Raw genomic sequence first — 15,369 nt, forward strand, 5'->3', positions numbered from 1 at the left:
ACTAGGTATCTGCTAAAGTTCCTTTCATCTCTAACTGTAGATAATTCCATTTTAATTAATAGATTTTGTCCAACAGAACATACCTTGAAGATGCAAAGTTCTTTTTCAGTCTAGTATGCAGACTATCGAACAGGTACAAGAATAAAAAATTGCTATGGGTTAGCTGACAATTTAATGATAGCATATGTGGAATATTAACTGTGAGTACATATATGTACATAAACCTATCATCAATAATGAGAATATTCATAAAATGGTAATTAAATAAAGGATTATCATCTTTCTGGATAAAATAGAAAAGGTTCTATTCCATAATACAAAAATGGGCACTTATTATATTAAAAAATACTCTGCTAGTGCTCTGCCTCTCAAACTCAAATGTGTACACGAGTCACCTGGGAATCTTGTTAAAATGCAGATTCTGATTCAGTGGTCGCAGTGGAGCCTGAGAATCTGCAGTTCTAACACGCTCCAGGTCATGTTGATGTCACTGGTCTAAGGACCACAGTTTGAGAAGCAAGCAAATGAGAACATTGACCAGAGAAATGAAAAACCATGAATAAGCCACATGACTTAAAGTTCATTTTAGGTTTCCTTATTCACCTAGTTGTAAAAAACACTGACTGTGTGGGAAAAAACTAATTTGGTAATAAATGAATCTTGAACTGATTCTATTAATTTTTTCCTGTTAATATAATTCTTCTACGGAGTCAAATAGATTCAGTTCATAGAAAAAAAAAGAACTGTTTGCTAGTATTTAATTACAAAACTTCTATTTGCAAAAGTAGTTATATTTGGCTATCAATCCATACTAATTAAACACAGACTCAATTTGCTTCACTCTGTCTCTTTTGGCCATTTACCAGAATGTTTCAAATCAAGAAGAAACAAAAGCACAAGTTTTAAAATTCTAGGAATTAATGTACCATCTAGTAACAACTAAATCATTATGGAGGGAGAGATTAATAACTATGTAACTTCATAATTATTGGCTGCTTCATCTCCAGAAGATACTGTAACATATCATTTCAAGCACATTCTAACCTAGCATAAAGATAACAAGAAATTAAAGACCAAATCGTCAGCTGATTGGGTTGATAATTTAGAAATTCTAATGTTTATACAAAAAAAACTTCATGTAAAATTATTATATAAATAATGTTGTGTTAGACTGCCATTCACACATGAGCTGTAAAACATGTTTCTTGGTTTTCATGGTTAGGAGGTCACTGAATTTCCTCCCTTAAGGACATGTATTAAATGCAAATTAGTAAACCATACTTCCTATGCTGCACCTCAACCTCCTATTTCTCCCAAAACACAAATAAATAAAAACCTATTTATGGTGCTCTTCCTGTGTGTATGGCACTGTGCTAGCTTCCTATTCTTATTTCCAAAGAGGAAACTAAACTTCAGATTCTGTTCAAATTATCCCCAATAAAATGGCTGAATCACAGCAGGAACAGGGTAGGGTTATGATAACAGAAACATCCTTAAAACTTTCTCAAATGATGTTTTAATATCTACATTTAAATTTTTCTTTGCCTAATTGTTCTGAGCTTAGCAGGGGATTTTCAAGTAACCCAGGTCATCTGTTAGGATAAAATCCTCTACTCTGTCCTTAAAGCACAGCCACATCTGTTCAAGCAGCAAAACCATACCTTATTTTCCACAGGGTCATGATCTAGGGCAAAAACCATTCCTATTTGCTGGCTGAGCAGGGTTCCATAATCTGTTCCATCAAAATGCATGTGTCGAATATCTTGAGAATTGGCAAACAGCAAAAACGGTGGTGGTCCTAATAACCAAATTTAAATATGGTTGCATTTAAAATATGCCTTGGAACCCAAAAGGCACTTCTGACCCTTCCCATTCATTGTACCCTCTTCCTTAATTTCTGCAGTACTTGTTTCTTAATTTCCCACCTGTACGGTGTAGGTTAAGACAGGCAAGAAGACTTCCTTTTCCATGAGGTGACTTATGGCCAGAATTTCATCACTGGTTTCCTCCCTGTCTAGGTGCCTGCTTTTAAAATGCAAATTACTTATAGAAAGAGACAGTGTTAAGTAACAAACATCTTAACTAAATGATGTAAGTCTTATGCTGTGTAATCTCCTTGATTCACACATATTGAAACATTATTAGCAGACTGTATTAATTCATGTCCAAAAAAATACCCTCTCTGGTCTGGACAGTTTTAAAATGGAGGTATCATTATGTGAGTTAATAACTAGACCCCTGATAATTTTCAGAGCTCAGATTATGCTATATTAACTAAGGCCCTGAGAAGTTAAGGGTACTGGGGTCTAAGGCAAGCTCTGTAGGCTCATCATTATGTTATCCCAGGTTACAGGCATAATGAACCTCAGGAGAGATTAAATCAATTTGGCATAAATCTAGGATTTCCAAGGCTGTTGAAGGACATGAGATGTAATATCAGAAGATGAAAAAATAGTTGAAGCACACAACTTCATATTAAATTTTGTCATGAAAAGGACAGAACTTGTCAAAGTATTATGATTATTACATTTACCAGAGAGATAAAAATCAAATCAATCTACAAAGATTTATTAAATGCCCCTTAACTATAAAGTGTTTTAAGACTATTCTGGTTATGACTTTCACGTATACTGGAATGCCATACCTGATGTTATAGTAAATCTTTGTTTAACACTAATTAACTTCAAAATGTTCCTCAAACACAGAATTATTATTTATTTAATGTTAATTTATGTTATTTATATTTATAATGTGATTTGTTTTCCATTTCTAAAAATTAAAAAAATCAGACTTTCTATGCAGAAGCCAAAAGCAATTTAACACTTTCTAAATAAAATGTTGTTTTTCACATAATCTTTTTTGCAGAGACACACTTTCAAATGTTCACAGCACTAACCTGAGGCTGTACAGCTCTTTTTGTCCAGTTGTAGGTCATACCCTGGAATGCAGCCACATTCCCAGGATACTGGGCTAAGAGGGATGCAGAGCTGGCTACATCCACCATTATCGGGAGATGAACAACCTACAAAAAACAATTCCTTGATGTTAATGATGTTATGGTATTAAAAAAATATCAATTTTTCATCAAAATATTAAGATGAACCAAATATACATTGCTTTTTAAAACCATTTCCACAATCATTCATACTGTCACAATCAAACTTATTTTTCAGAGATTAGGAGGAAAATGTCACCATACTCTACTTCCCTATAACCTGACATCTTCAGTGTTAATCCTTCACATCCCAATGACCCTTGTCTTCTTGTTCTATCACTGAATTTGTGAACAAGCACACTGGCAGCTGGCTGGAGTAAAAAATGCATTTTGATGAGTTTGGCAGCTGGTCTAATTCTTCCTAGTGATTAATATATTTTTTTCTCTCTCACATTTTTGGTCTCTTGACTTCTTTTGCTCTTTTTATTTAAAAAAATGTCACACATAACTCTTTGCTAATTTTGAGTTATAGCCTTCACTCTATATGCTTAAGTCTCTATGAAGATAAAAGTAGGGAGGTATTCATAGGTGCAAGGAACAGGCTAAGCACTCCACATCCACCATCTTGTTTAATGCTGGTTACAAATCCAGGAGGCAGGTATCATGAACCTCTACAGATGAGGAAACTGAGACCAAAAGAGGGCAAGTAACTAGTCCAAAACAACACTGCTAGTAACTGGTAATGCTATCTCAGGGCTGTCTAGCTTCAAAGCTCTTGCTCATACCCACTACACTATGCTATCTAAAAACAAAACACAAAAATCTTATTTAAATCCATATGTTAATCCATTATGTAAATATCTTTCAATGTGTAATGTTGGAAAATCTATTCTCCTTTGTCAGTAGATGGATTTTTAGGTGTCAGTTAGAAAATGAATGTTTTCAAACAGACTATAGATAAATAAACTTACCACTACAGGTTTTCCCATCTGTCTCAAGCACTGAGCCTTCAGGACAGAAACATATGGGACCGTCTGATGTTAGAACACAATCATGACTGCATTCAGACACATTGCTTGGGCAGGAAATTAATTCTAATTAATGAAAAATGAGGCCAAGATTAGTGTTAAATCAGATTTGTGGAAATTTGGTAAATTCAGTTGCTAACAAAAAAAATGATATCCTGAAAAGAATAAGTTAAATAAAGATTGAACATTTATGAATTGTTGTGGTAATGGAGATATAAAAATAAAGAAAAAGTTTCAAATCTAAAACAAATTAAAGAAGGGCTTCTAATTTTGGAAAATGACTCTAGTTTCCTCAAAGTTTCTTCACTGACAATTAATACTTTTTAATTTATTAGTCATCAAAATTCCAAAATATTTTAAATGGAACTTGGGCAAATGATTCTCAAGTTCATCTGGAAAACAAATTACATGTGTAAGAAAACTAAAAACATTGTGTAACTATGGTTAGGTGTAAGAACAGAATGAGAGGCTCTAAAAAATATCAAAATGTATCACAAAGATGCAATAATTAAAACAGTGGGTAATGAGTACAGGAATAGACCAAGAGGATAATATCAATAGAACCAGACAGAAAGTTCATTTTATTTTTTTGCAATTTGTAAAATTTATTTTGTCACAATTTCAAATGAAATAAACAGTTTGCACTTAACTAACAAATTTACTTATCTAACAAACAGTTTCTCAATGGTTTGGTTTGTCAGGAACCTTGTAGATATCTGGTAACTCATTTGCTTATGATTCTGCACAGTTATAGATAGAATTCAGATTGCCCCAGTCTAAATGTCAAGGTTTATATCAAGCACAACATTTTACAGTTTCTTTAACTTTTTAAATTATTATTTTCAAAGAACAAGGCCCCAGTTTACATCATTACCTTAAAAAAATGAAGATTTATTTCAATGGAAGATAATTATTGTGAAAGCATTTTTTTTACTTGATAATTATTTTATGTAAACTTATGTGGATTTTTTTTGCATCAAAATATTCCCTGATAGTATTAAAGCAGGTATTATAAGTTTTTCAGAATATACCTTATAAATGAAATACAGTTATAGGAAAGATTGGAAAGCTCATTTTAGAAAAGACTCAAGTACACATAAGAATATAGTATGTGATAAAGGTATTTTAAATCATTGAGCATGTGGAAGATCATCCAGTAAATGGTAGAGAAATAAATGAGTAATACTTTGAGGCAAAAGCTAAATCTCTACCATATACCACACATCAAAATAAATTCCAAGTAAATCAAATATTAAAATGTAAAATATATACTATAGAAGTTCTAGCAGTTTTGACAATCAAGTGAGATTCTGTGTGTCCTACTAGGCACATAATGGACTCTTTATCATCATGTACTTGAGAATATCTGCTCACAGATAAACCACATGGTATTAGAAGAAGGGCAAATTCCATAAACAGTCACAAAGGTAGTGGGTAATATCCAAGAACTTCATTACCATCCATCCATTTTTCTGTGCCTTGTTTCACAAGCACATATAACATCCAGACTAACATATTCTCCATCATCTGTGAAGCAGTACTAGACAATATATATGAGATTTTTTTTTTTTTTTTTTTTTTTTTTGGCTGCACTGCATGGTTTGTGGAATCTTAGTTCACTGACAAGGGATTGAAACCTGGCCCCTGGCAGTGAGAGCACCAAGTCCTAACCACTAGACTGCCAAGGAATTCCCATATGATTTTAAACATTTGTTTCTACTTAGCTATGTTGGTAGATTCAATAAGAAACCCATAAGAAGGTATCTGAGTATGTAATCCTAAATTTGAATTGAGAATGTTCATATAAACTCATATGTATTTCTCTTTTTAGAAAGTGTTTTCCTAAATCTGATGCCCTAAAACACTCAAAACAATAACTGACTTTGAATCAGGTTATGTTTTCTAAATACTATTTCTCATAAAAAGGAAGCAGTGGCCTTGAGAGATTGCTGATTCTAGGTCTAGAACATGGAATGTACAAGACAAGCCTGGAAAATATGTCCTACCAGGTAAGAGAAAACTATCAAAGACTACTGGGGTCTGGAACCCATTTGAAGATTCTCCCACCAGCCAAAGAGGAGACAATCTGCTCATTGGTAAGAATAACAACTGCAACGGGTTGAAACATATAAAAAATGTTAAAAATCCAAGAGTTCATAATAATACTTACAAAAAACAAAAAACAAATCTCCCAAAGTCATTGAAGTCACCATCACGCTGATGCCAAAACCAGACAAAGACATTACAGGCCAATATCTTTGATGAATTACAGGCCAATATCTTTAATGAATATAGATGCAAAATGCTCAAGAAAATATTAGCAAACCAGATCCAAAAGCACATAGAAAGGATCATACACCATGATCTCGTTGGATTCATTCCAGGGTCACAAGGATGGTTCAACATATGCAAATCAATCGATACGATACACCACATCAACAAAAGAAAGGACAAAAACTACATGATCATCTCGATAGATGCAGAGAAAGCATTTGATAAAATTCAACATCCATTTATGATAAAAACTCTTTCCAAAGTGGGTACAGAAGGAATATATCTCAATATAATAAAAGCCATTTATGACTAACCCACAGCCAATATAATACTCAATGGTGAAAAGCTGAAAGCCTTCCCATTAAAATCTGGAACAAGACAAGGATGCCTACTTTCACCACTTCTATTTGACATAATATGGAATTAACAGATGCACACTACCATATATAAAATAAACAACAAGCACAGACAACTATATTCAATATCTCAATACCCAAAAAACTACAATGGAAAAGAATTTTTTAAAAAAGAATATAGATATATACATATATATGTGTATAACTGAATCACTTTGCTGTACACCTGAAACTAATGCAATATTACAAATCAACTATACTTCAATAAAAACTAAAATTAAAAAACCCCATTGGCTACCTTTGGAAGATGTTAAAGAACCAACCCATTATCCTAAATATAAGTAAACAAAGAGAAAAAATTCATCATTTATACTGCCTTAACTGTAAGAATTGTATCTTGAAGTCACCAAATAGTTAATGAGAGAACATTCTTTTTATAAAGGTATTACAATTAATGATTAAAAAGAAATATTAGAACTAGATATCATCATTCAAATCCCCTGATGAAATAATGAATCTAGGAAATGAGTGTTAATGGCCACTACAACGATTCCCTGAAAGATGACTGGGCTCTTTCTTGCTCCCAGCAGTCTTGGCAGCTTCTCTTGGTTGGAGGCAGTCCCACCCTAAGGCAGAAAAATGGTGGCCGAAAAGAAGACGAAAAAGTTGCTGGGCTTGATCGACTCTACGCTCCAACTCATTATAGAAAGTGGAAAGTAAGTGCTGCAGGTACAAGCAGATTCTGGAAATGTTCAGACAAGGCAAAGAGAAACTGATCATCCTCACCAACAAATGCCCAGCCTTGTGGAAATCTGAAATAGAGTACTACACCATGTTGGCCGAAACTGATGGCCACCACTACAGTGGCAATAATATTGAATTGGGCACAACATGTGGAATATACTAGAGTATGTGTGTCACTGGCAAAGCCTACTGGGGTCCTCAGGAAAAATAAGATGGAATCTAGGTGATAAGATAAGGTCTAACCTCTTCTTTGGGCTTAGTCTCGATTCAGTTGCATGTAGGGGGCCATGTGCAGAGGCCTTGCGCCTAATACATGGGATCAGAGTTCCCAGCGCAGAACTGCTGCACCTGTTACTGCAGCTCGGTGGGCCATATGCAGAAGCACTGTGCTCGACCCCTCAATTCAACATGGCAGTGACAGCCGTGTGCAGAGACCCTGCACCCAGCACTGCGATCTGGAGCCTGAGCAGCACACTTGTGTGTGCGCAATGGGAACTCCGCCCCCTCCCAGCTGTGGAGAACCCTATAAAGCAGCCCTGCCCACGGTGTGTCAGGGGAGCATGTACTATGGAGGTGAGCTCACATCTCTCCAATCTCTGGTCCAGTAATAAAGCTTTCCTTCGCTTCTGAACCAAACTCGGTCTCATCCTATTGGCACTAGCGATGCAGAGCAGGAGGACCCTTGTGAGGACTGACTGGAAAGGGTCAGTAACATGCACACTGGCTATTATTATTATTATTATTATTTTTTACTTTTTCGGTACGCGGGCCTCTCACCGCTGTGGCCCCTCCCGTTGCGGAGCACAGGCTCCGGACGCGCAGGCTCAGCAGCCATGGCTCACGGACCCAGCCGCTCCACGGCACGTGGGATCTTCCCAGACCGGGGCACGAACCCGTGTCCCCTGCATCAGCAGGCGGACCCTCAACCACTGCGCCACCAGGGAAGCCCACACACTGGCTATTATTGACCCAGGTGATTCTGACAGCATTAGAAGAATGCCAGAATGGACTGGTGAAAAGTAAATCATGCATATTTTTTCTTCAGTAAAACTGTCCAGAGTTTGTTTTTTAAAAAAAGAAGAAAAAAGACCATTGGGGAACTTTAGAACGGATGACAGAGGGAGAAACAACCAGATGTTATGTGTCTCCTGATGGAAGTATAAACATACCAATGAAGTATTATTGTCAAAATTTCAAAGCCTAATCTGATCAAGCCTGCAGATCTAACTACAAGTTTGAGAAGGACAGGGACATCTTAGAAGTGTGTTCAGTTAAAATCCAGAGTGTGAGAAACTCTGCAGGAAAAAAAGTTTCTTCAGCAAATACTTGCAAGGGAAAAAAAAGAGGAGAGGGAATCTGTAGGATAGAGAGAGAGGTATCAGCTAATATCAGTATAACACACGGAGCTTGTTTGGATACCTAGTCAAACAAATCAACTGTTGAAAACTTTTTAAGATAATTTGAAAACTGACTAGATACTTGATGTTATTAGGGAATTATTGTTAATTTTTTTAGTTGTGATAACGGTATTGTGGTTATACCTGAAAACTGACTGGGTATTAGATATTAGGGAATTCGAGCGAGTTTTTTGGATGTAATAGTGTATCATGATTATGTTTTTTACATGCTTACCTTTCAGAGGTATATAAACAGTAAAATATATAAATACATGTTTGTTGGAGGTTTTGATTTAACAGGACTGGGATAGAGTCTGGTCATTCGCATTTTAAAAAACAAACCAGGGCTTCCCTGGTGGCGCAGTGGTTGAGGATCTGACTGCCAATGCAGGGGACACGGGTTCGGGCCCTGGTCTGGGAAGATCCCACATGCCTCGGAGCGACTGAGCCCGTGAGCCACAACTACTGAGCCTGTGCGTCTGGAGCCTGTGCTCTGCAACAAGAGAGGCCAAGATAGTGAGAGGCCCACGCACCACGATGAAGAGTGGCCCCCACTTGCCGCAACTAGAGAAAGCCCTAGCACAGAAACGAAGACCCAACACAGCCAAAAATAAATAAATAAATTTAAAAAAAAAAAAAAAAAAACAAACCAAAATAAAACTCCAAGTTACTCCTGATGTATACTATTGACCGAGGACCACCAACGCAGATCATAGCCACCTTAGAAACATCAGTGAAAATGAAGGAAATAATGCAATAAATACTTGTTGTGACTTACGGTGACACCGTTTGCCATCAGGAAGCAGAACAAATCCTACAGGGCATGTGCAATAATAGGATCCAGGGATGTTTTCACACCCAAGAGTACAGCCATGATTCCAAAAGGCACACTCATTGACATCTACACCATAACAACAGTAAAACAGTCAGACGGTTATTTTTGAAAATAAATTGTAGTATCACTAATAAGTCAGCAAAAAGTAGGGTATCTCACACCTCTATCTGCTGTAACTGACCATGGCAAGACTGTTTTTGCTACTCTAACAAAGGGTGAAAGAAATTAGTTCAAATATCATGAAAGCCATGGTTTAAACTGTCACAGTTTATACTTTCAAATACAGATTTTCATATTCAAATTACTCTTGGGATAAAGCAGTACTATTTCCCCTGAAAAGATATAGCCATTTAAGGCAAGGACCCTAGAAAGTTCTCGACAAGGGCAGGACATGCCCCTGCTTTGCTCTTCAACTTTCTCAATGCTGACAGGAGCCCTTCACCTGAACATGGGAGCATTCCCTAGCAGTTTTACTCTGGCTGAAACCCAGCCTTGCAGATCACTGTTCTATGCTATGGCTGTCGCCCACTAGTCCCACATAAGCAGGGGGCTGCAGTTAACAGGCAGATGCCAGGTTTACCTGAAGTCTCACCCCAACTAATTCCACTGAATGTACATTGCAGCCATTGGATTCTTTTCATCAGTAACTCACTGGACGTCCCAGGAGAAAGGACATGGCATTTCTCCTTGGGTTAATTACATCGGACCTGGAGTCTCACAGTAGGACGAGCCCAAGTTAACCAGCCAAGGTGCAGTTTCTCAAGATTCCTATCAAACAGTTATGTGATAAGATGTGGGAGTCACATACCCTTTGAGGATCTTATGGGAGCTACGGAACTACTTTCCTAAAAAATCTGACAATATGGACATTTTGCACACCGTCAAACCCACAGAACTCCGTAGAGTCCACTCAGAGAATCCCTGCCTTATGTCAATCCCTGAGTAGCCTCTGAAAGTATCCGATCTGGGAACACAAGATATAAAGGAGACCTGAAAGTGTTACAAGGGCTTTAAAATTGGGGAAAAAATAAAATTGCTTTTCTGGGGGAACAAAGGAGGAAACTTGAAATTGGTTTCACATGGAGGTTCTGGATTGCCCACTGAAGACCAGCCACTGGCCCAGGTGGGCTGTGCTTGCTCACCACACATTACCTTCACAGTTCTTTCCATCTTGGCTTAAAGCATATCCCTCTGCACACATGCACACATGGGACTTAAGCTCTTGACCACACATGCTGCTTCTGCAGTTACCTTTCCTCAGTTTGCAGAGTTTCTGATCTAAAAGAGAAGGCAGTTAATTTGGAGTGGAGGTGTGTTTTGACAAGGGCAATGCATGATCCCCTCATGGCTCCTAAGAACTCTAATCTTCCCGTGACATCAGCAGGGGTGTTGTCTCACGGAGGTGGCACTGCTCTAGGGTCAAACATTAGCCCAGATTACTCAGCCTTCTGAAGCCCATTTATTTCTCTAGTTGTATCTCTCCTACAGTAGCTCTTGGGATAGGACATACTAATTACCTGGAGATGTCATTCCTTGGGTTACAAACACTAAGCACAACTTAATAGCTTTTTCTTTTTGACCTGCTTTTATCAAAAGTATTTATTTATTTAAAAAATAAATAAGGCAATAAACAGAAATGCTGAAAATGAAATATCTGTTTAAGAAGCAAAAAAGGCTGCAAAATGAAGAACATCTCTTCTTAAGTATAATATTTATAGGTCAGATCTATATATTTATCTGTTTTTAGGATCATTATGTAAAGTACAACTTCTTTCAGACAGTATATACCACTGCCATATGTCTTATCCCCAAGTTTCTGAGTTTACTGCTGCCAGCATTCCATGTGTGACAAAATAGCCCAGGGCAAATAGTAAAATCTGCTCAGTAAGGTAGGTGCTTGGATTAAATTAGCCAAATACATTGAACAACAAATGGCCAACTTGGTACCTTTGGTTTTTAAAGCCAGAGTCAAGGGCTAAACTAGTAACACATATATCCCTGTTCGAATTTTGTTCCTTCTCAATTTTGCCAATTTTAATAATGACTTTGTGAAATGCTCTGGGAAATACAGAGGTAAGCTTGAATTTGAGGGCAGCTCTCAAGGTGCATGTAGTTATGGAGGCCAGAGCTCTGGCAATAGGTGACGGCAGAGGAAGAGGACTGGGGTCAGGCACCAGGAGACCTGGCATAGCAGAGATCAGCGAGAGCCTGTGAGTAAGGGGAGGAGCCCACTAAAAACACAGGCTTGCTGTGAAAGACACAAGAAACAAGCCAGCGAGAGCCTGAGCACAGTAGTGCACGGGGCTGAGACTGTCCCCCATGCAGGTCTGTTTCTCTGGTGTCTGTCTACTTAGAAAGGTGCCCCTCACTCTGACTCTACCCCTTTCCTTCTACTTCAAGTTACTAAACACTTTTCTTGACCGACAAAGCATCACATTAGAAACATATTCTTGCCCCCTTGAAAATGTTTCTAATGTACCTTGAGACCACCTGGAGGGCACGTCACCCTCTAGAGATTCTGATTTGATACATCAAGGGAAAGGCTCACTGTTACCGGAATCTGGAATGATTCTGATGCTGGAGTCTTTACACCACACTTTGAGAAACACTGACCTAAAGTACTAATGGAATATCCCACTTTCACCTCAGTTATGTACGCCTCCTTTTAGCTAATCTGCGTTATTTCTTCAGTTATTTTAAACTTGTTTATTCAGATCTCTTGATAGAATTACATGCATAATTATTTAATACTGTTGCAATATTATCAACTAAGTTAAGATTTACAGTGAATAGTTTTATAATTAAAATAAATTTTTTAAAATTTATTTATTTTTGGCTGTGTTGGGTCTTCATTGCTGCGCGCAGGCTCTCTCTAGTTGTGGTGAGCAGGGGTTACTCTTCCCCGCGGTGCGCGGGCCCCTCACTGCGGCGGCCCCTCCCGTTGAGGAGCACGGGTTCTAGGGGCACAGGCTTCAGTAGTTGTGGCTCGTGGCTCTAGAGTGCAGGCTCAGTAGTTGTGGCGCACTGGCCTAGCTGCTCCGTGGCTTGTGGGATCTTCCCGGACGAGGGAATGAACCCATATCCCCTGCACTGGCAGGAAGATTCCTATCCACTCTGCCACCAGGGAAGCCCTACACTGAATAGTTTTTGGATATTGATTCCAAAAATTTTGTTTCTTGTCCATGGTTTTTATGCCAATTATGCATGTTTAGTAACATTGTTTTTCATGTTCCTACACGCTTCATATATCAAAATTTTAATTAAGAAAATTAGAAACAAAATGACCCCAATTTTTAAAGCAAATGACTAAAGTCAGAAACTCACAAATGTACTGGAGACAAAATGTACCTAATTCAAATTTCTAAAAAAGAGTATGTGATTGTTTTAACTGTATTTTTTATAACGTTTACAAATGAACAACAACAAAAATCCAGAAAGGCCTGATTAATAGCACCTTTTAATAGCACCAAAGTGCTACTACTTTCTTGAGGTAACCAAAAATTGAGAGATTATGCTTCCTGTAAATATCTCCTATAAAAATCTTTCCAAACCCAGTATGATAGACGACCACTGCATTAAGAATTGGGAAAACTGAGTTCTGTGTTCGTCCTGCCTTTTACATAAAATCACTTTATCCCTTTGACTTCAGTTTCCATGAAATAAAAGTGTTGAAGTAGATATTCTCTGAGATCCCTCACTTAAAAAAATTATGGTTCTATACAGAATCAAATGTTTGTTGTAAATTCCTCTAAATTTATACCTATAAAGATTCTCAAACCTTAATGCCGGCTTATGATATGTTAATGGAGATTCAAACTGACTTACGGAGAAAACAATTAATGTCTAGGGTACAGGAAATTGCTCTGTTCTTCATCTAGATCCAATGTTATTTATTTTTTTTTGTACTTTTCTACTACCTCTTACCTGTTCTTCTGTGTGTTCTTATTATCATCATCAACATCACCAACATCATCACAATTCTATATATATATGTATATATCTTTTTCATTAATCAGTAAGCCTTTGAGGATAAAACATGTATCCCATTCACATTTATAGTCCCAATAGCACCTAACCTGGTGCCTTTTACAACACAGCGGTGCTACAAACATCTGGAACACATGCACAAAAACCTGTGATCATGAAACCTGCAACTTAACTCCTTTATTTGGTTTCTCCTTGAATTTCCAGTCAACCTCAGAGTTACAACTCAAATAGATGGTCAGTATTCTTTCCACTATACCATACTGATGATGGTTTTAATGATACTCATTAACAATATACATTACTATTCAATGATGAACATAGGCAGGAAAGCAATCACTATTCGTCTCTGAATGGCTGTGCTGATGATGTGACCTGAATTCAGACACTAAACACTTAAAAGGTCATTTTAGGAAGAGGCAAAACATAGGGGATTGAGGGCTGTATTTTGTTTAATCTCCTTAATCTGCTGTTCTTTAGCTTCAAATTAGGCTGAAGCTAGCACGCAGAATGCTGCTGCTGACCTCAGATAACCTCCCTCCCAGAGCCCAGCAGTGGAATCTAATTACCTTTGAGCTCAAATTAAAGCTCCTAAATCATGGAGTTTAATGTCCACCACCAACTGCGCCTTCAATAACTGCCCAAATCACAAGCTCTCATGAGCTCTGCTATAGCCAAGCAAACTATAGATCTTACCCTGGCGCACTTATGAAACAACACACGTGGGATTCCCAAACCTGCTTCTTTCCACTGATCACACATTTCTCTCCACCTCAAATTCAGTGTCAGACTCACCTCATCAACAAAGCCTTTCTAGTCTCTTCCATTTGAACCCATTCACTTGAATCATTCTTTTAACTAAATATTTAGCACCCCCAACAGTTAAAAATTTGAATAACATTTTTAAAGCATTTACATTATCACATGTAATTTTTATAACAAGCCCTTGAGCTATGCAGAGTAATTATTGTCTTCCATTTTACAGATTAGGAAATAGTATCTTAAGGATCACATATAGTTAATAAGGGGTAGGAGTGGGACTCGAGCTCAAGTGTTCAATGACAGACCTCATCTCTTTAATGTATATAATATGTGTGTTTGTGTATATGTATATACTTATGTATATATATAAAAAATATATATATTTTTATGGGTTTTTATAGAAATATATATATTTATATTATTAATATTATATATTGATATAGACCATTATATACTGATACATAATAAAATTAATATATTAACATATTAATATGTTATGCTATATATTTTATGTATAATAAAATATATAAATTATATATACAATATATTTTTCTATAAATGTCTATGATTTTTGTTTTATTTATTTATTGTCTTTTTCATTAGTGAGTTCCCTGAATAAATGACTCCCTCACCTTCCCCAAAAAACTTCCCAAACTGTGTAATATAGAAGTTTATTCTTCTTTGTTAATAGAAAATAAGAAGGAAGAAATGAGAATGGTTATTTTGTGCTATTGGAATTCCTAATTATAGTAAAAAAAAAAAAAAAAAACCACTTAGCCAGAACTTAGCTACTTGGTATCCTTATCCATCTAAACCTAAGAATCAGAAAGTAAAGAAATCGGGACTTCCCTGGCGGTCCAGTGGTTATGACTTCTCCTTCCAATGCAGGGGGTGTGGGTTTGATTCTGGTCAGGGAGCTAAGATCCCACATGCAACAGTAGCCAAAAAACCAACACATAAAACAGAAGCAATATTGTAACAAATTCAATAAAGATTTTAAAAAATGGACCACTTAAAAAAAATCTTAAAAACAAAAAGAAAGTAAACAAATCAA

At 36.9% G+C, this 15,369-nt stretch overlaps 1 protein-coding gene and 1 pseudogene across 2 annotated transcripts in view; one reads left to right on the forward strand and one right to left on the reverse strand.

The window, feature by feature from the left end:
* EGF (epidermal growth factor) overlaps positions 1-15,369 on the reverse strand; it is a gene marked incomplete at both ends in the record, with an annotated part of 91,858 nt that overhangs the window by 40,137 nt on the left and 36,352 nt on the right. The window contains 5 exons of the mRNA XM_079707682.1: positions 1,662-1,798; positions 2,897-3,022; positions 3,907-4,029; positions 9,513-9,635; positions 10,722-10,847. Of these exons, the coding sequence (XP_079563808.1) occupies positions 1,662-1,798; positions 2,897-3,022; positions 3,907-4,029; positions 9,513-9,635; positions 10,722-10,847 (635 nt within the window). The remainder of the gene's footprint in view (positions 1-1,661; positions 1,799-2,896; positions 3,023-3,906; positions 4,030-9,512; positions 9,636-10,721; positions 10,848-15,369) is intronic.
* On the forward strand, positions 7,233-8,360 carry LOC307049683 (large ribosomal subunit protein eL30-like; annotated as a pseudogene). Its single transcript has 2 exons — positions 7,233-7,507; positions 8,289-8,360. The product of its transcript is annotated as a large ribosomal subunit protein eL30-like (transcript).

The sequence above is a fragment of the Hyperoodon ampullatus genome, assembly GCF_949752795.1.
Source record: "Hyperoodon ampullatus genome assembly, chromosome: 1".
Taxonomy (NCBI): domain Eukaryota; kingdom Metazoa; phylum Chordata; class Mammalia; order Artiodactyla; family Ziphiidae; genus Hyperoodon; species Hyperoodon ampullatus.